This window comes from Podarcis muralis, chromosome 11, assembly GCF_964188315.1.
Source record: "Podarcis muralis chromosome 11, rPodMur119.hap1.1, whole genome shotgun sequence".
Classification (NCBI taxonomy): Eukaryota; Metazoa; Chordata; class Lepidosauria; order Squamata; family Lacertidae; genus Podarcis; species Podarcis muralis.
The window spans coordinates 40,446,492-40,470,908 of NC_135665.1; the positions used below are offsets into that span (position 1 = coordinate 40,446,492).

At 42.2% G+C, this 24,417-nt stretch overlaps 1 protein-coding gene across 1 annotated transcript; it reads left to right on the plus strand.

Annotated features, from left to right (window-relative positions):
* The first annotated feature begins 255 nt into the window (after positions 1-255).
* LOC114606832 (interleukin-6 receptor subunit beta-like) lies at positions 256-24,348 on the plus strand. Its single transcript, XM_028749414.2, has 16 exons — positions 256-307; positions 2,058-2,141; positions 2,550-2,600; positions 5,505-5,619; positions 9,230-9,402; positions 11,018-11,157; positions 11,953-12,094; positions 12,217-12,299; positions 13,143-13,359; positions 13,734-13,889; positions 15,724-15,843; positions 16,826-16,978; positions 18,138-18,281; positions 19,671-19,767; positions 21,932-22,013; positions 23,652-24,348. The coding sequence occupies exons 1-16, from the start codon at positions 262-264 to the stop codon at positions 24,126-24,128; spliced, it is 2,280 nt and encodes a 759-aa protein (XP_028605247.2). The 5' UTR covers positions 256-261; the 3' UTR covers positions 24,129-24,348.
* The last annotated feature ends 69 nt before the right edge of the window (positions 24,349-24,417 follow it).

A 24,417-nucleotide genomic window follows, 5' to 3' on the forward strand; every position in this document is an offset into this window, starting at 1 on the left:
TGCAGGGCAAACCATTTGGGTGAAACTGCAAAATACAGTTCTGCCTTAAAGCAGGAAGGGGTTGGCCACATGTGGGGTGCACAGGCCTGGAGGTCTTGTCAGATTGTAAACATAGCTCAAATCTATGGTCTAGCTTTATACCTGAATTATCTCACCATCTTTCAGCCTAACCTGAAAAGAAGGAATACAAATGTAATGGATCAATATACTGAAGCAAATGGAACTGAGTAATTACCCTTGTGCTTCTTTTTCAAAGGAGAAATGAGGCAGCGTTTATTCTTCGCAGTTTTGGCTTGGCTCCCAGTGGGTGAGTTATTATTCGCTGCAAAACCCTTTGGATGAGGACAGTCCTGTTTGGATATAGGATAGTTCTACCCCTTCAGGCAGCATATTGACTAGCAATTTAAGGGAAAGATAATATTGAGCAGCTGCCTAGAGTTTTATGCCCCTCAGGAGCATCTCAGGCTGCTCCTTTGGGATAGTATTCCTAAGTGGACTCCTTTAGGGTGCAAGCATGAAATGTGCATGCATACATGGCATGGATAGGGAACCTGTGACCATAGAGATGTTGTTGGACTCTAGTTCTCATTAGTCTCACCCAGCATGGCCAATGGCAAGGGATGATGGAGCTGGGAGTCCAACAACATTTGGAGAGCCATAGTTCCCCCGCCACTGAGGTACACCATCATCTTAAAAGCATCATTTTTCCAACTCCACACCCAAAATAGAAGATCTGGGGTTGAATGTGAGCAAATTTTGATTCACAATTTGACTAAAGAAAGTCTTTCCCAAGTATCTCAGATTACATTAAACCTGAAAAGAAAACAGTAAAAATATAAGATTTTGTGGTTGAGATGAGCCTTCTCAAACTTAGGACCTTCCAGGTGTTTGTTCCCATCAGCCCCAACCAGCATGGCTAATGGTCAAGTTAATGGGCATTGTCATCTAAAACAGGGCCTCCTAGCCTTTTTGGTATGAAGACACACTAGTCCAAAGTTATTTGGCATGGCAACCCTTTGATTTATTGCCAGTTGAATTTTTGACCTTAAGTCTTCAGCCACCATTAGTTTCATGCATTTTAACTGCAAGTTTGCCTATTTTATAGCCATTACTTGAGGCATTTACTTAATATCACTATTAACGTGGAATTCATTGAAATATTTATAGTACTTACAAAGTTATTCACAGAACATCAATAATCTGATTGCTGGATATTGCTTAATATTCTGCTTTCAGAAATTTATTCTAAACACGTTACATGAAGGGTTAGTTGTTGCTAACTAATTATTTTAAATAATTCTATTCAGTATTGAGTTTATTTTGGCAAGAATCAGTCAATGGCTAAGCTTAGCATTTTGCCAAGAAGTAGTCAACATGGGGTTTGATGGTTGTGGGACATGGCAACATTTCTGAAAAAAAATTCTGAAAAAAGACACATCTTTCATAAAGATATGTACTACCAAATGGCAGCAAAACAGAAATGGTTTCATTGAGTAATATTAGTAATATTAAGCCAAAATTCACATAACTTTACTTCAAACATTTATCTTTGAGATTCCTATCACATGACAGTTCAATGCATTGTTCTTTTTCCACAGACAAAAATCACTTTGTGACATCACTGTCAGTTTCTTCGGCAGAAAAGCAGTGGACATATTTGGACTAAGGAAACTCCCTGTCACTATTACAGCTCACCTCTGATGCGCAGGTGCTGCCTTTGGTGCATGTGCATCACATGCAAGCTGCAATAGTCATTCAAAAACTCCCTCTAACAAGGATCTTGTGGCAAACTGTCACTGGATCTGCTTCCCAGCCACCAGAGAGTGGTTCTGAATGTAAGCCTTGAAGCCCTTCTGGTGTTCAGTTACAAGTGTCAACACAGCACTAAAATACACCAACAAAACAAAAAGTTATAAGCAGTGAACATCATCTGGAAGACCATAGGTTCCCCCCACCCATGATCTGTACCCTCCACCATAACAGCTGTTAGATAGGAATGTCTTCTGGTGGAAGCTAGTTGCTGCTATTCTGTACCTTTTGATTATCTCTCTTCACAGCTTCCAGTTTCTGTGAGCATAATGGCCTCTCTGTCTGGGGAGGCACAGGCGGTGGCTTCAATTGCTCCTCCTTGTCAACTCCAGGTAAGCGCCAGCCCAGCAGAAGCCTTGTAGAACTAGTAGGGTTGGAGGCAAGGACTCCAACTAGGTGTACTCGGCTGTGTAAGAGTCAATAACAGACAGAGCCAGCTAATTCTGCTTTTGTGGCCCTCATCTTCCTCCTCCCATCTGAGTCCTACAACTAACAACCTACTCAACACAACTGGGAATAATCAGCCAACCATATAAGGCCATGGCAAGAAAAGAAAAAAGAGTAGAAAGCTGTATATGTCCCGTTAGAAACAAGTCCAATTAAGTTCAGTGAGGCTTAGCTCCAGGTGCATAAACAGAATAAGGAAAGCTTTTCAAGCATAATCTTAAAAGATGTGGGAGAGGACATTTTAGTTCCCATTTAAGGTCGTTTCTTCAAACCTTGTTTTCTCTCTTTTATAGACGCCTCTGATTTCTCAGATTGTGGCCGGCCTTCATGCACATTACGTCCAGGTGAATGTCTTTGATTATCCATTACCCATGTAGACCCCAATACCATACCCCCCACATTTTGGGGGGGGGATTTTGGGAGGGAAATTTGCTGCAATCTCCCCCATCCCACTGACTCCATCACCCACCCACTCCCTACCGCCAACCCCTTCCTTGCCCTCCCACTCACTGCCGCAAGCCACTCACTCATTCACCCCTTCCTACTACCTTCGTCCACCTTTGTCCACCTCCCCCTCTGCAGCCCTGGGAAAGGCCACACAGACCAGCGTGACATGTTGGGAGTTTGTCCCAATCTGTGAAGGGTCAGGAGATGCTGCACAGACCAAAACATCCTCCTCCTTCTCCTCCAGCACTGTAGACATGCTTCAAGTAGTGCTGCGGCAGATGGAGGAAGAGGAGGGGTGTTGCACAAGGTCAAGGAAAGGTTTCCCCCCCTGTTTAGCCCCATGCTGTGGTGTGCGCTAACCAACTCAAGCCACAGTGTGGAGCCAAAACTGTCCATCTTTTGGTCCCGTGCTGCTCTGCTGCAGTCAGAGCACAGGAGCCAAAAATGGGACATCCAGGATTGGGATCAGAAGCTGGGGCGGCTTCTGTCAATCTAGAATGTCCCACTTAGAGGGTATGCAATCCTATTATAACTGGCATTGCTACTGTCACTCATGACATACTGAAGCAGCTGCCAGGCCTCCAGGACCTGTGCTAGGCCTGATCATCATCATCATCATCCATTGCTCAGCATTGACTGGCTAGGAAGATCAACACACCATATAAATTTTACCCTCAGCACTGGTCTGGGCTCCCTGGGGAGGGTTTAAATTCAATAAATAAATTGTGGGATATCACATGCAGGCTACCTGGTGATGATCAGAGGAGCACAGGTACTGCTAGGTAAGCCAGCTTGGGGGTGGCTGCAGCCCTGGTGCAGAAGGGGGACCTGCTAGTAGGAGGCCTGTGCCAAAGAACTGTAGTGATACCAACACTACAGTTCCCAGTGTATGGTGTGTAGCTAGCACAAATTCTTCTTGGTCTCTGCAGCAACTTGTGAAGAAATCTCAACAACGTACCATATTTTCCAGTTGGCTCAGGCTGTAATAGCGTAGAAATGTATGGCAGGGAACCCTATTTCATAGCTGTCAACGTTTCCCTTTTTTTAAAAGGAAATTCCCTTATTCTGAATAGGATTCCTCACAAGAAAAGGGGGAAATTGACAGCTATGCCCTATTTCCACTGGTGAAGACACTAGGGGATTAAAGGTTCCTACTTCCCTTTCTGACTCATGAAAAACAAAGCCCACCTCAGGATTTCCCCCACCACCCAGAATTCTTATTCACCTGTACGTTACAGAGGGCTGATAATGACCATTCATCGTTCTACCCGGACACTGAGGTCTAGCGCCGAGGGCCTTCTGGCAGTTTCCTCACTACGAGAAGCCGAGTTACAGGGAAGCAGGCAGAGGGCCTTCTCAGTAGTGGCACCCACCCTGTGGAACGCCCTCTCATCAGATATCAAAGAAATAAACAACTACCAAACTTTTAGAAGATATCTGAAGGCAGCCCTGTTTAGGGAAGCTTTTAATGTTTAATAGGTTATTGTATTTTAGTGTTTTGTTGGAAGCCGCCCAGAGTGGCTGGGGAAACCCAGCCAGATGGGTGGGGTATAAATAATAAATTATTATTATTATTATTATTATTATTATTATTATTATTATTATTCCTTGTCCAAAATGAGATATCAAGGGCTACAGGTAGTTTAAAAAACATTTTGTCCAGGTAATTCACAGGAAGCTCTAAAGTGAGTCATATTGTTCTGAAGGAAGGTAGATAATGCAGTGACAGAGAAGATTAGAATCTTGCAAGACTTTCACATTGCATGTCTGTCTTTTAATCAACCAGTGGGAAGTGGTTCTTAGAAGCCACCCTCCAATTCCTGTGAATTCACAGCCCACATATTCAAAAAGTGCTGAGGGGTAGCTTTGTTGATAGAGCACGAGACTCTTAACCTCAGGGTCTTGGGTTCTTTCAGGGCTGGAGTCAGATGCAGGTCAACAGTCAAGGAAGAAGATCTCCTCTGTAGTTAGTGAAGTTAACTCTTTATTCAAGCAAACAAGCACACAACTCAACCTAATGGTCTTAGCAACACTCCCCAGCAGGTCTTGTTGCGGGAACTGAAAGTCCCTGTCTTCCACACTTCTCCAAGGCTCCTCCTCTCCTGGATGTTTCCCAAGCAGTCTCAAACTGCGCCTGCAAACCTCAGACCTCTGTTCTGTTGTTCTCATTATTTTGTGAGTTCTTGAAGATCAAGGAGGAGGGGAGCTTGTCATAGCAGGAGAGGGAGAGTCTTTGGATTCTTGGATCAGTCTCTTGACCCCCCCCCCCAACCTCAGAGTCTGGCCTACTCCCTGTCACAGGCTCTTCCTGCTCCTAAACCCTGCTGCCCCTTCAGCATCCGGCGCTTCATCCCAATCTCCTCCCTGTGGCCTACCCTCAGTGTCCCACCACCAATCCCTTGGCTCTGAGCCTTCCTCCTCTGGGATTTCCCTTGTGGGTTCCTCTGCCTCCTACCACCATAGCTGTCAACTTTTCCCTTTTCTTGCGAGGAATCCTATTCAGAATAAGGGAATTTCCCTTAAAAAAAGGAAACATTGACAGCTATGTTCTACCACTCCTCTTCATCCATCCTGACAGGCTCAAGCCCCACGATAGGTGAAGGATCCCTGCAGTTCAGGGAGTTAGACTAGATGACCCTCATGGTCCCTTCTGTGAATCTCTGAAATTAGATGCAGCAGTAGCAGCTTATCTGCTCCACCATGCTATTTGCTAGTGGTGATTCTTATGACTACTGGCCACAATCTTCAAGAGATACTTCTTCACCCCCCGATGGATGTGGTTGCTTGCTTTCATTTTTCAGATTGGCATGATTATCTGACATGCTACTACATCGAAGAGAAATTGATCCTGAATTGTTCCTGGTTGCCCCTACCCCATGCAACAGATTCTCTTGTGTATACTGTGTTTTTAAAATGGTAAGTCAAGGGAGAGGGAATTGGGAAATCAACTGCAATATGCACCAGAGGTTTGTTTTAAAAGAGTTTCAGAGGAAAGATTTTCCTCAAGATCTTAGCAGGTGAGGGGAAGGGTTAAAGGTCCCCTCCATGTCTCCTGTGGTTAGCACCCCCAGCTGGTGCAATTATTATTTTTGAGAAAACGTGCTTGTTAAATGCAATGATGCTTTTAGCATCACATGCAATTGGGGTCTCACTCTCCTAGATATATGTCTGCAGGAGTCTGTGTTGTGGAGGACTGCCAGCTACCAGCATAGTGTACAAGATTTAGTAGTAAAGGGAGACCAAGATAAAATTGGATGGCAAAATGTAAAGCTTGCTAGAAGGGAATTTACTAATGGACATCTAACAAAAGCAAACTATCACAATTAAATGGGTTTCCCTACTTCCCTTCTCCAATAACTATCCCGTTTCAAGCTGAGCCCTTGTAAAACTCACCCTAGAGAGAGGGCTATTCAAAAGCTAAGCAATGCACATGTTAGATCACTGGCAAAGAAACAAAAGCCAATCTTCTGAACCCCCGGCCTACCTGGCGTCAAGTCCTGCTGGCGTATATATTACGTCAAGTCCAACAGTCAGGAAACACAGTCCAGAGTCAAACCCAAAGCACAGTCCCATAGAGCATCCAGTGTGAGCTCCATCAACATGGCAGTTGAGTAGCCACAGCACCTCAGCTCTGCCTCCATTTTGTACCTTGCCTGCTGATTGCAGCATTTGGGCTTGACAAGGCATGTGACCCTCACGTGCTCCAAGCCTCTTCCAGCTCAGGAATCACACACCTTCTCCCTGAGCTGACAAGCCCCTGAGCTGACAAGCCCCTTGTTCATGGAGATGGGGGCCTCTCTGGCTCTGATGAGGGCTCCTGATCTTCTGGTCCCTGGACACTGAACCCCATCCCCTCGCCATCCTCTGTCATCCTGTGTGTACTTTCCGTAACCCCAGCTTCTCCCTTCCCATCCCCTCAGTGGGTCCCGGTCGCAGCTGCCCCCCTCGTCAGGGTCCTCTTCCTCCTCCCCTTTGTCCTGCCAGTTCATGACACTTTTCATATGCATAGAACCAGTCCAAGATAATTCACAAAGTTTCTGTAAGCACACAATGGTTATGTGAGGCCTGAAAGTATTTGTGTACTGAGAGTCGAATGTTACACCTGTGTTAATTACATGATAGGGGATTTTAACCTTTTAAGTCTGGTGCCAGTGGCTAGTGTTTCTGTCATGCCCCAGGATGAATAGCAGCATGAGGGAAGGGTATTTTTTTCTGGGGCTACATACCCCCCCCCAACAGTCCCTATTTGGCCAGGACAGCTATGATTTTCGTCTCTCTGTGAAGAAAGAATACTTGAAGCAAATTTTCGTGGGTTTACTTTTCTTTGTAGCTTCTAAAATCCTTTTTAAAGCCCATCTAGAGTCCAGCCCATCCAGACTCTTGCCTTGAGTGGTGTGTCAGTCATTGCCCACAAATATCCACAGCAAGAACTTCCCACTCCTTGTCCATGGTCAATAAGACACAACTACTACTTCTCTCCCTTTCCCAATCCTGAGGGATCTCAAGCATGGGAGGGACGTGCAGGTGGATCTGGTAGCCTCTCTCATCTTTCTCCTCCTTACCAGCCAGCACAAGCAGCATTCAGCATCCTCCAATAAACAAATAACCAGTGTTTAATTTAACCAATAAATAAATACTTATCAAATACAGTGGTACCTCAGGTTAAGAACTTAATTTGTTCGGGAGGTCCGTTCTTAACCTGAAACTGTTCTTAACCTGAGGTACCACTTTAGCTAATGGGGCCTCCCGCTGCGCCTCCACCGCACGATTTCTGTTCTCATCCTGAGGTAAAGTTCTTAACCTGAGGTACTATTTCTGGGTTAGTGGAGTCTGTAACCTGAAGCGTCTGTAACCTGAAGCGTCTGTAACCCGAGGTACCACTGTAAAGGTTTAAACCATGAAACAGAACCATTTTTTTTAAAATCCCTTGCTGCAACTTCAAGCCACACAATTAAGGAAACATGTAGTTAGGCCCTGAGAAGATTGTTCAAGGGAGAGCAGCCACTGTGGCTCACTTGGATAGTGTTGTGTATGGGCTTCACGCAAACGCCAGCAGAAGTGGTGCAAACGTTGCCTCTTAATGACAGTGTCACTTTTATTAGAACAAACTGTTCCATCTGACCCATAAATAACCTCAGTGCTAACCAGTCCTTTTAAACTTTTCCTCTTTTTTTTTCTTTTTTGACAATGTGGATGATTAATTCAGAATGCTGGTTTGTGGTTGTCTTTAAGTGAAGGGTGCAGTCGCTTCTTCAGAGACACAAGGGAAATTCTGCCTTTCAGCCCTTTCGCTCTGGCCTAGACTGTCTTGTTTTGGGGTTTTTTGGTTCAGTTTCCCCCCCTGCTGACTAGCGCCATCAAGTGGTGCCTGGGAATGTTTTCGTAACAGAGTGAAGAACAAACAGTGAAGTCTCCCTGTATTGCCAAAGTCTCTCTAGAAAGAGTAAATGCTGCATGGCTAACTGGCTTGAGAATTCTCTTTTTAACTGGAATGTCCTCCCAGCAGATGTCAAGGCAATAAGCAACTATCTGACTTTTAGAAGACATCAGAAGGCAACCCTGTTTAGGGATGTTTTTAATGTTTGGTGTTTTATCAGGTTTTTAATATTCTATCGGGAGCTGCCCAGAGTGGCTGAGGAAACCCAGCCAGATGGGTGGGGTATAAAATAATAATAATAATAATAATAATAATAATAATAATAATAATAATAATAATGACATAACTGTTTAAAAAACAACAAACAAACAGATCCACTAAGTATGATCACTAGCTATTATCAATTATATATTTTTTAAAAATGAATCATAGGCAGAACTAGGATTGGCTAAGCCAGGGGAAGCATCAGAGATGGAACCTGGACAGATCTGGTGAGCTTAGTATTTTAGCAGCTTTTGGGTAGAAGCTGGAATGATCTGTGTCATGGTGGAACCTAACAATCTGGGAGCTTTCAAAGAGCATTGTGGATATAAGCTGAGGTGCTAAACATGGTGACCATTCATTTCAATGCTGTGAGAGAGAGCATAAAACAAAGACTGCAGTAGAGCAGGGATACTCTCCAGATCCTTTGGATTACAACTCCCATCATCCCTGACCGTTGGCCATGTTGGCAAGGTAGGACTGATGCACGTTACAGTCCAAGAACATCTGAAGGGTACCACATTGACTGCCCTTGATTAGTAGAGAAAATTTAAGGCCCTCTCTTTTGAAACTTGGACGAGGCTCCTTACCTTCAAATCATCCTTTTCCCCCCATTTATAATTTACTGCAAACATCTAATGCATTTCTAAAAATACTTTCATGAAAAGGAGCACAAATATTAATGTAGCATTTTAATGTTCCCAAGAGAAGGCAACTTTTAAAAGAAGATTATTTGGCTGCCAAAAAAATTGGTCTTTTGATTGCATACTTCATTTTGTTTCCTATCTCTCTGTGAATTTGCCACTTATAGATCATCTGCTGTATTAAAACACGGAACGTATCTATGACGCATATTGAGTTTGCTTTATGCTTTCCTTTCCCCTGAAGGAAATTGGAAACAAAACAACACTGTGAAAAGGTGGAAACGACCTTGCCTCTTTTAACAAGAAGAAAGCATCATATTCGCATTCATGCAAACGTGACCATATGGGTATCAGGCCGCTATTCCCACGAGGGATGTGTGACAACAAAGAAAATTTCATTCGTGCCCAGCAAAACAAGTACATTACATTTCTTCCATAGTCTGAAGCTGCAGATTTTATTGTAAAATAGTTCTGGTTTTGCTATTGTATTTTTTTCCCCTAGGGCAGCGAACATGTTAGCCAGCAAATTCCAACACATACAATTCTTTTTCACACTCACAGTTACCAGGCATAATTTTATGCAAGCCTGTCCTCCTACCCAGATACAATTTATGTGGTGAGGCTTCACCACAACATGGGGAAGGCCTTTTTCTAGACCATTGAAAGAACTGAGTATAGTTAGCATGGAGATGAGAATATTAAGCAGGGGTGATATAATAGCAGTCATCATATAACTGGAGGGTATCTGGATTTGTTCACATTAGTGCCTTGAAACGTAGCAGGATCCCACCCCTAGATGTGTTTAAAACTGTATTTGCACAGTTGTTCACTTCAGAGATGGGGCTGGGATGTCTTCACCTGGCATGCATGACCTTTTGGGTCCGTCCCCCATTACCGCTTACTGTCCATCCAGTTTTTGAATTGGTTTGATGGGTAAACCATATCAAACAGCAGTATTTGACAATAAATTACAAGATTGATATGGGTTGTGGCTATAACCTTTGCAGTGGAGCCCATTCAATCACCTCAGGTATAGATCCCTGTGGAATGCCCTCCCATCAGATGTCAAGGAAATAAACAACTATATGACTTTTAGAAGACATCTGAAGGCTGCCCTGTTTAGGGAAGTTTTTAATGTTTAATGTTTTATCTTTTTAAATATTTTGTTAGGTGGGGTATAAATTTTTTATTATTATTAACTATTTGTTTTTATTATACCACAATGCTAATTTTAAGGCATCCCCATTATAGCATCTTATACTGTAACTCCTGCAGCTCCATAGCTGTCAACTTTCAGATTTGAAAATAAGGGATCAGCAGCCTTGAAAATTAGGGATCAGCAGCCTCACCTGTCCTGGGGACAGTCTACGAGATATCTAACAATCCGGGGTTAGCAGCGGGAAGCAGTGGGAAACGCCGCTGGAATAAGGGAATTTCCCACAAAAAACGGGAAGGTTGACAGCTATGTGCAGCCCAAATGGTGCCAAAAGTATTGCTCTGCTTTCCTTTGGACCACACCAGTGAGGCCAAGAGGGGTCTTGTCATCTGGGCAGCCCAGGTCCTCCAGACACACTGCCCAGGCTTGCCCCCCAGAGAAGTCACTTTGAAGCTGTTTATGCAGCATTTTGACTTCACCCCTAGAAGCGCACTGCATTGTCTCTCGAGACAGATGAATGCCAACAACGTGTGATAAAATGGTGCCCACTGCTAAGGTTATAGTGCTGAAACCCTGCCCTTTTAAAAAAGATGGAAAAATGGAATAAAAACTCTAAGTGCAGCTGCAGCTGCTGAAATTATATTCTTTTTCTGTTCTGAAAAGTGCCAGACTTTCTGTGGTCTTAAAAAAGGTGGAAGAACCCCAGGGAGAATACGGTCTGCTTATGATCAGATTATGGTGTTGTGTGGGTGCCTCATTAAAAGTGAACAAAGCATGGCAATTCCACATTAAATGCCAAGTGTGGATGCACCCTGTGACCAGGAGAAACTGCATGCAAAGTATTTTCTATTTGGTTGTTTTGTTTTTGCATTTTAGAGAAATGTCCTTCACCCTTCAGAATAAGAGCTTATCAGTTGCTCCGCAAACTAATAATTATGTGGGACTCACCAAGAGATGTACTACAGTATGAACTTCAATACAAGGAAGAAATGCAAGCAACCTCATCCTGGATATCAGTATGTAAATCAATAAGATCTGTATTAGAAAGCTTCTTATGGGCTGCCATATGCCCGGATTTTCCCAGACTTTGCCAGGATCTCAACAACTTTCGTGTTTTCTTTTTAAAAAGTGCAACAATTTGGGGGTCTTCCGTAAAAAAGTCAACAACTTTCTGGATGTCCTGGTTTTTACTTTTTGAAATATGGCAACCCTATTCCTGTGCGCATCTAGTTTGGCCACTGTGAGAACAGAATACTGGACTAAATAGGCCTTTGGCCAGATCCTGCACAACTCTTCTTTTGTTCTTCACTATCAGAAAAATCTTAGCACTGACTTCCCCCTGAGTTTCTGCTGCACTTTCGATGTTGCCGAATTAAAATGTTGCAGTAGCTTTCTTCCTTTTACTGTTTCTACTTTTACTGTTCTTACTGCTCATGTTTCAGTGGTTAAATTCAGGTGTCAAATTTATGATGCTGGCCTTTTGTACAAACTGTGTCAGTTTTTTATTTTGCTCAATTATTGCTTTGGTTGCTGGATTTGCAACTGATTCTTACAGTGCCTTTGATATGCCTCCAGCTGCATAGGGATTAATTGAAGGGTTTGGGATACTCCTCTCTAATGAAGGAATTTAAGAAGAGGTTGAAAAGCATGTGTAGAGTTATTCAGCCTGGATTTCATAACCCCGGACATCTCCTTCCTATCCCATTGGCACTGCCCTGCTAAACACTGATTGCCATTTTAATTAAGGCACCTGGCCTTTGGGAAGAACTCCAGCAGATAATCTGAGAATTATTAATTGTACTTATTTGCAGGTTCCTATAGAGAATGGGATTTTTAATGCAACTATCTTCAGCGTAAATGTATCATCATCATATGTTGCTCGCCTCAGATGTAAACCCCCTGGTAAAAGTTGTTCTGTTTGTGCTTGGAGTGAAGAAATTATGATCCCACATAGTAAGTGCCATGCATATTAATTTAATCATGGGTGTATGTCATTTGTTTGGCTTTGTTTAAGAATGAAATTCTGATTGTAAATATGCTTCTGGGTTTAAATTTCCCATGTTGTTATTTACCAGAGCTTACTGAAAAGCCAACCATTGTGGAAAATGCAACTGAAAAGATAGCACAAGGAAAAATAAGTATCTTTCTTAAATGGAAGGTAATGTATTATATTTTTATGCTACTCTTCTTCCTTGGAGCTCAGGCAAAGCCCCATCCATTTATATCCTTACAGCGATCCTATCAGCTAGAATAGACAGGAGTGTTGAGTAGCCCAGAGACGACAGTCAGGGAACATAATTGCTTAGCAGAGATTTTAACTCCACTTTCAAAATTCTGTCTACTATATCATAGGGTGTCAAGTTTGGACATATTTGATAAGTATATTAAATTTGAGAAACGAATGTAACTAACAAACAGCTACTCTGTACTGTGGCTACATAAATAACAAGAGCCAGGTCAGATGGAATGATCCAGTCCAACAAATCATCATGTGCCTTGTCTCAGTACTTTCTGGTTTATTTAACCAGTGTTTCTTGTGATGTCTGAATTAGAAATTAGTTTGAGCAGTGCCGAGTAAGATTGGTCAAACCACAGTTTCCTAGTTTGGATATCTGGGAAACTGGTTCAACAGACCAAGGTGTATTGAGTTAAGGCTTGAGAGAAGGGAATGAAGGAATCCAGAGGACTGCATAGGCACACGGTTGGTTGGTTGGTTGGTTGGTTGGTTGGTTGGTTGGTTGGTCAGTCAACAAACATTACATCTGAACCAAGCCATAGTAAGAGTCAGCAATAATGAAGGCTGTTATGTGATATTTACAAAACAGACAAGAAAATATATACAGAGATAAAATTGATACTGGAATTATATCTATCATCAAAAATTTATGCTTTTATAATTTAGTTTGGTATGGGTTGCAGCTTTCACTGTGCCTGCAATATTTCATGTCATTTTATTTCTGGTGCATAATAACTGTTTAATGTTCATATTTGCTTATATTAGACAACACAAAGCAGGAATACCATTGGTTACAATATAAGCGTCGAAAGAATACCCCACTATTGCCGTCACGTACGGACATACCTCAACATAACAGAGAACTGGGTGCATCTGAATCTCTCCATGGCTTATTACAGAATCAAAATCTTTGCCTACAATGAAGCAGGAGAATCCCCTCCACTAACATACCTGATTCCAGATTTCACTGCAAAAGCTACAGGTAGAGTATTTTTCTGTCTAAAGAAAATATGGTGAAGAATCAAACTTCCCTTTTTTGAGTTTTGAAGCAGCATAAGTCGATTTCAATCAATGTGTTTGCTTGTTACACTATTTCTATCCGACTTAAGTATCTGTCTGAACTCACTAAGGACACAATGCAGGGCTGGTTTCAATGTGCTTAAGCCCATTTGAAGCAGCAGCTTGAGGGCACTTAATTGTGCCAATTGTGGACATCATGTGATGCTGAAACTAAGATGAAATAGTGTTTACATGCCAGTGGACTCCCAAGTACATGTGTCAGAATGCCCATCCAAGAGGGGGTTGGGTTTTCTTAACACTCTCAGTTATTTTTAATAGTTTCCTTTCCCATTGCAGATTTACCTGGCCAGTTCAACCTATCAAATCAGCAAAATTATTCTGTTATCACCTGGGATCTAAAACACAGTTCAGATTGCATTGTGATCGACTGGGGCACTGGATTAGAAGACATGAAGATTCATGTTTCTACTTGGAAAAATGAGATACGACTAGGTATTAAATCAATTTCTATAAAACTGACAAGCAGGTTTCATTGTTTGCTTCTAGGCACTTAAAATAATCAGACATAAATAATCTGTTAACTACTTGACTTGGGTTCTGATCATGTTGAACAGTTCATGAACCAGGATAACAACATAGGAGGGGCGATTCTGGATCAGACCAAAGACCCATTTTGTTCTCACAGGTGGCTATGGGACAGACATGAGCAGAATAGCATCCTCAGACTTATATTCCCCAGCATCTTGTATTAAGAGGCACTGTACGTCTGACACCTGCATAGACATAATAACTTTGCCAACCTTATCCTCTGTTTCATGGTAGCAAATTCCATCATTTAACTGGGTGTTTTGTAAAATACTTTTCATCTGACCTGAATAGTCAACCATTCAGCTTTGTTGGAAAACCCCAGATTCTAGTATTAGGAGAAACAAACTTCTCCTTATCCACTTCCTCCATATTCTCAGTGTGTGTCTTCATTTGCACTAGCAGTGCACTGTGCAGTGCAGTGTGATTAAGCCCATTGAAAGCAAACATCATTTATGGCCTTGGAAACCTGCTTTGACATGTGAATCTCCTTTCCTGGGCTATTTATAATTTGATCAGCAGATCTTATTTTCAAAATTGCTAGCTATATTTTAACCAAGAAAACCAGGGCATTATAATACAACCAGAAACACAAGCACTGTCAGAGCCATCTGTCAAGCAAGCCCAAACAGACTTTGCAGGATTTCAGATTTCAGGCAAATTTTGTAGGTCTAGAAACAAGTTTTCAAACAGAACTGGACAATAGAAAGCAAGTGCAGTTGCTGTGCATCTTCTGTTTCTGTGAAACTTGCACTAAAATCCTGCATAGAATTGGATCAAGTATGCCATGCCAAAGCCAAAGGCACAAACCTCAATGAATCCAAAGGATATCCAGTCACTATTCACTTTTGTTTTCTTTCTTGCTCTGTTCTGCTTTCCCTTTTCATCATCCCAGCCACTAACAACGAATTCCAGTTTCAGAAAAAGTACCATCAATAGTGGTTAGATGAAAAACAACAGATATATCAAAACCCCCACACTGTGCCTGCTCATTAGCAAGCCATGAGGGAAAGATTTATACATTTCAGACACAGCAGAACAACAATATACAAAGATGAGAAGATTCCCTTTGCCCACAGCCACCTAGTGCCATGAAGTGTACTTACTGTCCTGTCACAGGCTAGATAGCTTTTCCTCATCTTCCTGAAAGTGTGTCCTTGCAAAGCCCAATAATAATTCCTTAGCTTGTTATACGAAGACCATCTGATTTATCTGCAAAGAACCTCTAATTCAGGGACGTTTTGCAGCACTCTCTCTCTGCATATTGATAGGGATCGCACAGGTGATTCTAGCAAACAGATCAATCGGGATTAGCCGTAATGTACCTTGGAAGGCATCTGATCTGAGGTTGCCATCAATTATTCATCCCCTGTTTTCCTTGACCTTCTTTTATTACATGTTCATCCCCTTCAGGTTGCTTTTTTTAAAGCTTCCGGAACAAGAAAAATCCATACTTGAACCATCAGGAGTAAAGTCATTTTCGTTTCCCCACAGCATCTCAACCTTGTAGATGTAGCAAGCTTAGCATATTTTGCTATATAATGCATATATCTGCTATATAATGCCATCTGATTTAAACAACTGAACACTCGCGTTATCTGAAGGTGGATGGGAATGCACGTATATCCAACAAATTCATGTGCACGGTCTTCTTAGATCCCCGGGTTTCAGGTGTACGTGTGGCAGAATTATGTTATGAATTATACATTTGCAAGTGGCAATGTCTGTGTCTACCATCTAGATGGCCTCCAACCGTATAAGTTATATAAAGTAACATTTCATGCATTTGACTGTCAGTGTGAGGATTTCATGAAGCGTGAATGGACGCTGGCCAGGACTTACTTCTATGCAGTGGAAGGAGGTATATCTTCGTATTTTTCTAATATAATTTCTTCTTGTTTCTATTCCAACTTTTAATAAGTACTCATAAGGGTTCTACTGCAATGAGTGGACACTAACCTAAGGCAGGAGTAACCAACATGTTGGCCTCCAGTTGTTGTGGACTACAACTCCCATCACCCATGACCATTGGCCATGTTGGCTGGGTCTTGTGGGAACTGTAGTCCAAAACACCTGGAGAGAGCCATGTTAACTACCCTGATGTAAGTGTATACTCCACACTATAATGGACTTGTTTGGGGCATTTGATGAAGTTAGTTCCCCAATTTAATCATTATTTAATAATTCAATTATTATTCAATTATTTTATTTATATTCCTCCCCTCCCCACGTTTCCATAAAACATTATTCTGCTCTATTCTTTTTCAAACATCCTGATATTCCTTCAATTCTGCTGCATCAGAACTCTGGCAGGAATTATGGAATGTTGGAAATGGGAGTTTGCAAATTTTTTTTCTCACTGTGAATAAGTGTGGACATCACAATAAATCATGGTTTATTGTTGCATGATCTGGACATAGTGGTGGACTGCATGTTGGCCAGTAAACGGATCTTGAACCCTGGGGAAATGCAGGCGCTGTGGGTGGGTGGCTCCCATGTCTAGGAGATGGGCCAGTCAGTTGTTCTGAACGGGGTTGCACTCCCTCTGAAAGATTATGTTCATAGTTTGGGGATGCCCCTGGAGACATCTTCAACACTGGAGGCCCAGGTAACCTCAGTGGCTAGGTGTGCCTTTTACTACCCACAGCTGGGATACCAACTATGGCCATTCTTGCACAGGGATAGTCTGACCACTATGATTCATGCATTTGGGGCAGACCAAAGCCTTGGTGACCACCAGTCAGTGGGTAAGTCCAAGAGGGCAGCAAATGCATAAAACTAGCTGAGGAAAGTTAGTTTGGGAGAAAAAAAACCCTCAACTAATTTGGAGACTCTCTTTTAAGTTCCCAAAAAAGGTCCAGCTAATGTAACCGTTCCAGTGGTGACGAAGCAGTCAGCTGTTGTGAAATGGGATGCCATACCTACAGAAGAGTGCTTAGGATTCCTTCTGGGTTACAGAATTCGCTACACCGAAATCTTGAAAAACCTCTCTGTGGGTAGGTCACTTTGTTGCCTGGACGTTATCATTGAAAGATTCGTCATCTAGTTCACACTCAAAGGCAGCATTTTGTTTCTAAATTGAAAAATGTCGGAGGAAATTGCACATGGCTGTGGCTGATGGGAGTTGTAGTCCAATAATATCTGAAGGATGACAATTTCCCCATCACTGGAAATTGATGCCAAAACTGATATAATTTCAGTCACCAAGACTCCTTTATCTGTCAACAACAACACATTTACCATGGCACCTTTGAATGCTCAAAGCACTTCCTCTATTTCTTCAGAGAAATGTCACAACAATCCTGTAAAGCAGATCATGTACTCTCATTTCCATATTGCAGATGCAGACTTGAGGCTGAGAGAGAGTGGCTTTCCTAAGGTTCCCTGCTGAGTTCATGGCAGGGACAAGAAGATCCATACTGAGAACGTTCTTTCTCCGATAGTCAGAACAACTAACTATTATAGAAAGTGTTTAATTGCAGAAGCCTGGTGGGAAAGAAGTGCTTTCAGCAAACGTTTAAAGGTCAACATAGAAGGTGCTTGCTGAATTCCTATTGGAAGAGCATTCAACAGGGCTTGGTCTATGAGGCTCAGTTCATGTCTATCTCAAATGAGCCTCACCAACTCATGTGAAAAACCAGTGATGCTCCTACAGATGATCTCAGGGCCTGAACTGGGATAAATTCTGTATACAGTGGTGCCTCGCAAGACAAAAATAATCCGTTCCGCGAGTCTCTTCGTCTAGCGGTTTTTTCGTCTTGCGAAGCAACCCTATTAGCGGTTTAGCGGTTTAGCGGCTATTAAAGGCTTAGCGGCTTAGTGGCTAAAAGGCTATTAGCGGCTTAGCGGCTATTAAAGGCTTAGCGGCTTAGCGGCTTAAAGGCTATTAGCGGCTTAGCGGCTTAGAAAAAGGGGGGGAAGCGAAAAAAATCACAAGACTCGCAAGACGTTTCCGTCTTGCGAAGCAAGCCCATAGGGAAAATCGTCTTGCGAAGCACATTGAAAAACGGAAAACCCTTTCGTCTAGCGGGTTTTTCGTCTTGCGAGGCATTCGTCTTGCGGGGCACCACTGTATATCTATACAGAGGTATTGAAATCTTATATTGGACTCATGATCTGTCATAGCATTTTGATTTCTTCCCTCTTGTGTTGCAGCTGTTACTGTCAGTCCTTCAACTCAGAAGTACCTCATAACGGGACTTACGGCAAAAACTCTTTATAGAGTGCAGACCTCAGGACTCACCAGTAAGGGAGAAGGAGCTCAAAGCCAGCCACAAATTTTTACTACCCTGAAATATGGTATTGCGAAGGTTTTAAGAATTTGTTTATTTTTATTTTTCAATATAAATATTGCCAGGATAGATAACAGTGTCAAACAATTAAAGCAGTAGGTGGCATCTAATCCTACTTCCTCTCATGAATACTGGGGCACCCCATTTTTGCTGAGCAATTAAGCTCTCTGCCCCATTCCCAAAGCAACTTCAAGGACTGAGATTACCTCTGTAGCAGATTAGGATGTGGCACAGAGGGCTGGTGCGGGTGGGGGTGTCAGCAGAACAAATAGGTGTCCCCATATAACATTAGCAGAAATGCAACTCACCTCAGCCTAGATGACCACTGGAGTAGTCAGTCCTTCCATTCCTACCTGAATTATTTGTATGGGGAAGTACTGCATTTATTTATGCATTCCTATTAGTATATACAGTGGTACCTCGCAAGACGAATGCCTCGCAAGACAAAAAAACTCGCTAGACGAAAGGGTTTTTTGTTTTTTGAGCTGCTTCGCAAGACGATTTTCCCTATGGGCTTGCTTCGCAAGACGGAAACGTCTTGCAAGTTTGTTTCCTTTTTCTTAACACCGTTAATACAGTTGCGACTTGACTTCGAGGAGCAACTCATAGAACGCGGTGTGGTAGCCTTTTTTGAGGTTTTTAAAGAGTTTGGTGATTTTTGAAGCTTTTCCAAAACTTTCCCGACACCGTGCTTCGCAAGATGAAAAAAATCGCAAGGCGACAAAACTCGCGGAACGAATTAATTTCGTCTTGCGAGGCACCACTGTACCCTCAATTTTAGTCTGGAGGAAATAAGAGCTGCACCCATTGGATTTATAGCCACAGCAAACACAAACAAGAGTCAGGCCGGTGTGGTCATAATAAGCATAAGCCCCCATTCAGCACAAATGGATCCCTTGGAAAATATTTCTTCTTCATTTTTAATTGACTAGGACACAATATGAGATGGAAAGGAATAGGCATTTATGCTGACAGAGGGAAGTTGACCCTGAAAAGCTTTCTAGCTAGAGGACATATTTATAATCTCCTCTGTTTCCACTGTTCAGGCTGTGAGTGCCGTTACTTCTGTATCCAAAAATAGCATCGCACGCAAGAGAGAGCGATCAGCAAGTCTGGGGGAATCCAAAGGGAGAGACCCCCCAAAACAGCCCAGTAAAAACTGGGTGTGCTCAGAGGCCAAAGGATGCTGGCTGGCTAGATTGGGATAGCTAGAACACTGAACAGAAGCACTTCACGTTGCAAAATTTAGCTTGACATCTCTCTAGAGGCCTCCTTGAAAATTGTAAAGGAGGTTCCATTAGCCCTCTGTGCAAATGGTTCAATTGTCAAATGATATTCGTTAAGCTGTTTTCCAATACGTAATCTAAACAAGTGTTCTGAACATTCCAATCATCAGATCCTGGGGAATTTGAAGGAAGTGTGGCTGGCCTCTGTCTTGGCCTCATGGTGACCATGGCTGCCATTGCCATGCTTTGTTCCCTGATACTTAAAAGGTAAGAGTTTCCTTGCCTTGCATATTTTCATCCAGCCTATATTACTTATTAAGGGAGGCGCGGGTGGCGCTGTGGTCTAAGCCACAGAGCCTAGGACTTGCCAATCCGAAGGTCGGCGGTTTGAATCCCCACAATGGGGTGAGCTCCCGTTGCTCGGTCCCTGCTCCTGCCCACCTAGCAGTTCGAAAGCACATCAAAGTGCAAGTAGATAAATAGGTACCGCTCCGGCGGGAAGGTAAACGGCGTTTCCGTGAGCTGCTCTGGTTCGCCATGCTGGCCACATGACCCGGAAGCTGTCTGCGGACAAACGCTGGCTCCCTCGGCCAATAAAGTGAGATGAGCCCCGCAACCCCAGAGTCGGTCACGACTGGACCTAATGGTCAGGGGTCCCTTTACCTTATATTATTTATTAAGCACAAGTAGGCAACATGGTTAGAACCAATATTGTCTGGTGGTTAGAGAGTTGGAGCAGGTCTTCCAGGGAGTCATCTACTAAACCTCTGTCAGTTCACTCTCATTATGTTTCCCTTCTATGAAACCACCCTGAGATCTATGGGTATAAGGCAATATACAAATTTAATAAATAAAAAACAAAAACAGAACACTGACCAAAAAGTAACAGTGACCTACAATACAGGATTGTTTGTGAGAAATATAAAGACTCTAAAGCACTTGGCATTAGCAAATTATAAACTGCCTATTCCTTAAATGTGCAAGTTTATCCGTGAAAATCACCATATTGTGACAGGAGTAAATTATTTGCTGAGGACAACCTTTGGTCTGGAGATTCAGGTCTGAAAGAGCAAATCATCTGATGTGTTTAAAATATTTTTTTAAATAGTTTACTGAAAGCTTCTTTTTTAAAAAAAAACCACACATTTAAATAACATTTATAATAAATACATGCCCAAGGGACGGGCTTATTAACTGAGTGTAGCTTTAATCTGTTTTACTATTTTAACTATTGCATGTTTTGAAGTATGGTTGTGTTTCCCCTGCCTCAATTTATGAAATAAATAAATAAAATAATAGTTCCCAGGATCTTTGCACTCTTTGGCTGGAACACTGGAAACCAGAAGTAGGTTTTACTCCTTAGTGAACAATAGAGAAGATAACTGCCTGCCTTTATTAAATGTGTGTAACTCTGTAAAGAAAAGAGCTATAATATATAAAGAGAACTGACCATTTAGGGTGCAGTGTTGGAGAACATTATAGGAAACAGCAATTCATTGGGAAAATGAATTATTCGTGGGATTGAGTGTAGGTAAATGTATGTTTGTATTCCTGTATATTTGTAATATATGTGTACTAAAAATTCTTTTTAAGGAAAAATAATAATAATTAAAAAAAAGGAAACAGCAGGCCCAGCTCTTTGTGGGTGAAAAAGGCAATCATTGGGTAGGGGTGGCCCGTTCTCCTCACTGCCCTTTACCATTCCATGGCTGGTCAGGGGAGGATTTGATTCTGCTGAACCCAAAGCCCCCTTCTTCCCTGGACACCATACTCTCTCCCTTTATTTTTTAAACTTTTTAGATGGAAAAAGCAGAGAGGGATAGGAAGCTAAAAAGCCTCCAGAGCTTATGAAGGAGCAATAACCCCGTCATGGATCCTCTCCCTCATCTCATAGGATTTTTCTGCCTGACAAGGGGAATATTCTTTTGTTCTGAGTGATTATTTGGGAATTACTCTGTTTTCTCCTTCAAGCTTAAGAATTCTGTTTTCCTGTTCCCTTTGGGTTTCTTTTCCAAAACCCACCCACCACATACAGGGTTACCAAAAGCAGTTAAAACTGCCCTTGGCACTTGGTCTTTCAACTGTTCAGGGGACCACACAAAAATCCTGGTACATATGTTGCAGAAAGGCTGTTGTTGACCCCATTTCTGCCAACTCGGTCCCCTTTCTTTCAAACATTTCTGAACTGCCTTTCATCAAAAATTCCAGAGTGGTTTACAGTTCGTAAATACCAACACAATGAAAACAGTTAATTAAACTTTAACACAGTAAAATCAGTAGCCAAGCAACAGGGTGTATTGATGACCAGCAAAGACGTGGGTGAACGTTAAGTATCTGGCCAATATAGACGTCAGAATGAAGCTTGGGCAACTTTTAAGATGTTAATAAATGACTATGCTCTTACAAGCTTAAACAAAATTTGTCCTTGCAGATCAAGAAAGCTATGTTGGCCAGCTGTACCAAATCCAAAATATAGCGCTGCTCTGCTGAGTATGGAGAGAGCCACACCAGTGGTATGCAAATACTGTTTTAAAGCATTACATTACCATTTATTACTACCTACTTCTCTGTATAGCGGGAAGGTAAACGGCGTTTCCTTGTGCGGCTCTGGGTTGCCAGAGTAGCTTCGTCACGCTGGCCACGTGACCCGGAAGTGTCTGCGGACAGCGCTGGCTCCCGGCCTCTAGAGTGAGACGCGCACAACCCTAGAGTCTGTCAAGACTGGCCCATACAGGCAGGGGTACCTTTACCTTACCTTTACTTCTCTGTATATGTTTCTGTTATAGGTAAGGTAAAAAGGTAAAAAGAAAAAGAAAAAAGAGGTTGCTATTTGGTTGTTAGCCACCCTGAGCCCGGTCTTGGCTGGGGAGGGCAGGGTATAAATAAAAATTTATTATTATTGTTGTTGTTGTTGTTGTTAAAACCAGAATTATAATGCAATCAAACATCAGACAAGTGCAACATCATCAGGACCCATCTGCTTTTAGAGATAGCATGTCTCTAAACACTAGTTGCTAGGGATCTCTGGCCACTGAATTGGCTTCCTATAGGGACCTGGTTGGGCACCATGAGAGCAGAATGCTTGACTAGATAGGCCTTTCATCCAGCAGGGCTTTTATTGTGTTTTTATTTCTGGATCATAAATTTGATTTTCCCATGCAGTCACCTACAGGAGTACACACACAGAAAGGCTATAATAAATGCAGGAAAATACCAGCATGCTGGGGTCATTTTCACATAAGGGTTGATTCCCAACCCATGCGCCATTGCCCAAAGTAATTATAGCTGAACTATTCATTTGCAGCTTTTTATCTGCTGAGTTTATTTAATCGGTATATAAAAGCCTACATTTTTAAAAAAGAAAAATGGTATATGTTGTCTATTGCACTTTGACATCTGATTTTATGCAAACAAAGCAAGTTAAAAAGGTTCTAGCCAGCCCTGCTGTACTGTTTTTAATACTTGATTGGGAGCTGCCCAGAGTGGCTGGGGACACTCAGCCAGATGGGCGGGGTATAAATTATTATTATTATTATTATTATTAGCCAACAAGAAAGGGAAGGTGAAACCTAGGCTGCATTGAAGGGGACAATGAAAGATTAATTCAGTTTGCTTAATATAGTACAGTATATAGGGAGTGAATGAGCTCACCTAGTGCCTACTGGAAAATTCTGTTATGTATGGGTGAATGGTATAACCCAGGGGTCAGCAAACCTTTTCAGCAGGGGGCCGGTCCACTGTCCCTCAGAACATGTGGGGGGGGGCAGACTATATTTGGGGGGGAGGGAATTAATGAATTCCTATGCCCCACAAATAACTCAGAGATGCATTTTAAATAAACGCACACATTCTACTCATGTAAAAACACGCTGATTCCCAGACCATCCGCGGGCCGGATTTAGAAGGCGATTGTGCTGGATCCGGCCCCTGGGCCTTAGTTTGCCTACCCATGGTATAACCATATAAGAGTAATACCAGTAGGTAGTCAGGTCATTTTCATCATATGAAAATGTTTTTCATTAAATTTAACTTTGATATGAAAGAATTCATTTACCGTTTAGTGCACTTTTCAATTGGGGTCATAGGAAGGAACCAAACCAAACTGTAACAAGACTATACATTGTCTTATATTTCAACTGTTTTATGTGCAGGTTCTTCTGGGACCCAGTTTACAGACTCCGTCAGAAGCATATAATAAAGCCAATGAGCTTTATGTGGTAGATGATGATTCAGAGACACTGTTAAGACAAGGATCCCTTTCTCCAGGCACAGCTACAATGGTTTCCACAGACCATTCTGAAGCAGTTGCAAGGCAAATACAGGACACTACTCTGAATCCTTTGAAAATCCCTGACCAAGTCAGCAGCGGCGAGAAGGGAAAGGTTGGAGTTCACACTGATTATATTGGTGTGGCTGTCAGTCAGAGAGCCATGCAGAAGCTCTCAGCACATCTTCCCAAAGGAGCAGCCCATCTAGAGAGGACGTTGATCAACAATTCAAGAAGACAACCAGCAGCACACACTGCTCAAAATCCTCTAATGCTAAGTCAGGGGCTGCTTAGTCCAGCAACTTTGTCCTTAGAAAGAAGGTCAAAATTTGAGCAAAATCATCATGAACCACCTTGTTGAGATGAACAGCAATTAAAAGACAGATTCTGGCAGTAGGGCATGTCATTTTAGGGGTGAAACTCAATTTTTGCAAGTATATTCAGTGAGGGGTCTAAAAATATGTTATTGGCATGAGGAATTAAAATCTGCTATTAGTTTTGTGATTGGACGTTTAGGTAAGTCTACAAAGTTTGCAGTCTTGATTTTTATGCAATTTTGCACAATGTTTCACACACACACACACACACACACACACACACACACACACAAATAAGACAAGTTTAAAATTATTGGAAATTCCACAAAAAAC

What these genes read in the sequence shown, in the direction of transcription:
- LOC114606832 (XM_028749414.2), top strand. Translation starts at nt 262, where the DNA reads ATGAGGCAGCGTTTATTCTTCGCAGTTTTGGCTTGGCTCCCAGTGG. An exon ending in ATTCGTGCCCAGCAAAACAA is followed by an intron (nt 9,403 to 11,017) that starts GTACATTACATT and finishes TTTGCATTTTAG; the next exon opens with AGAAATGTCCTTCACCCTTC. An exon ending in CTTCTATGCAGTGGAAGGAG is followed by an intron (nt 15,844 to 16,825) that starts GTATATCTTCGT and finishes CTCTCTTTTAAG; the next exon opens with TTCCCAAAAAAGGTCCAGCT.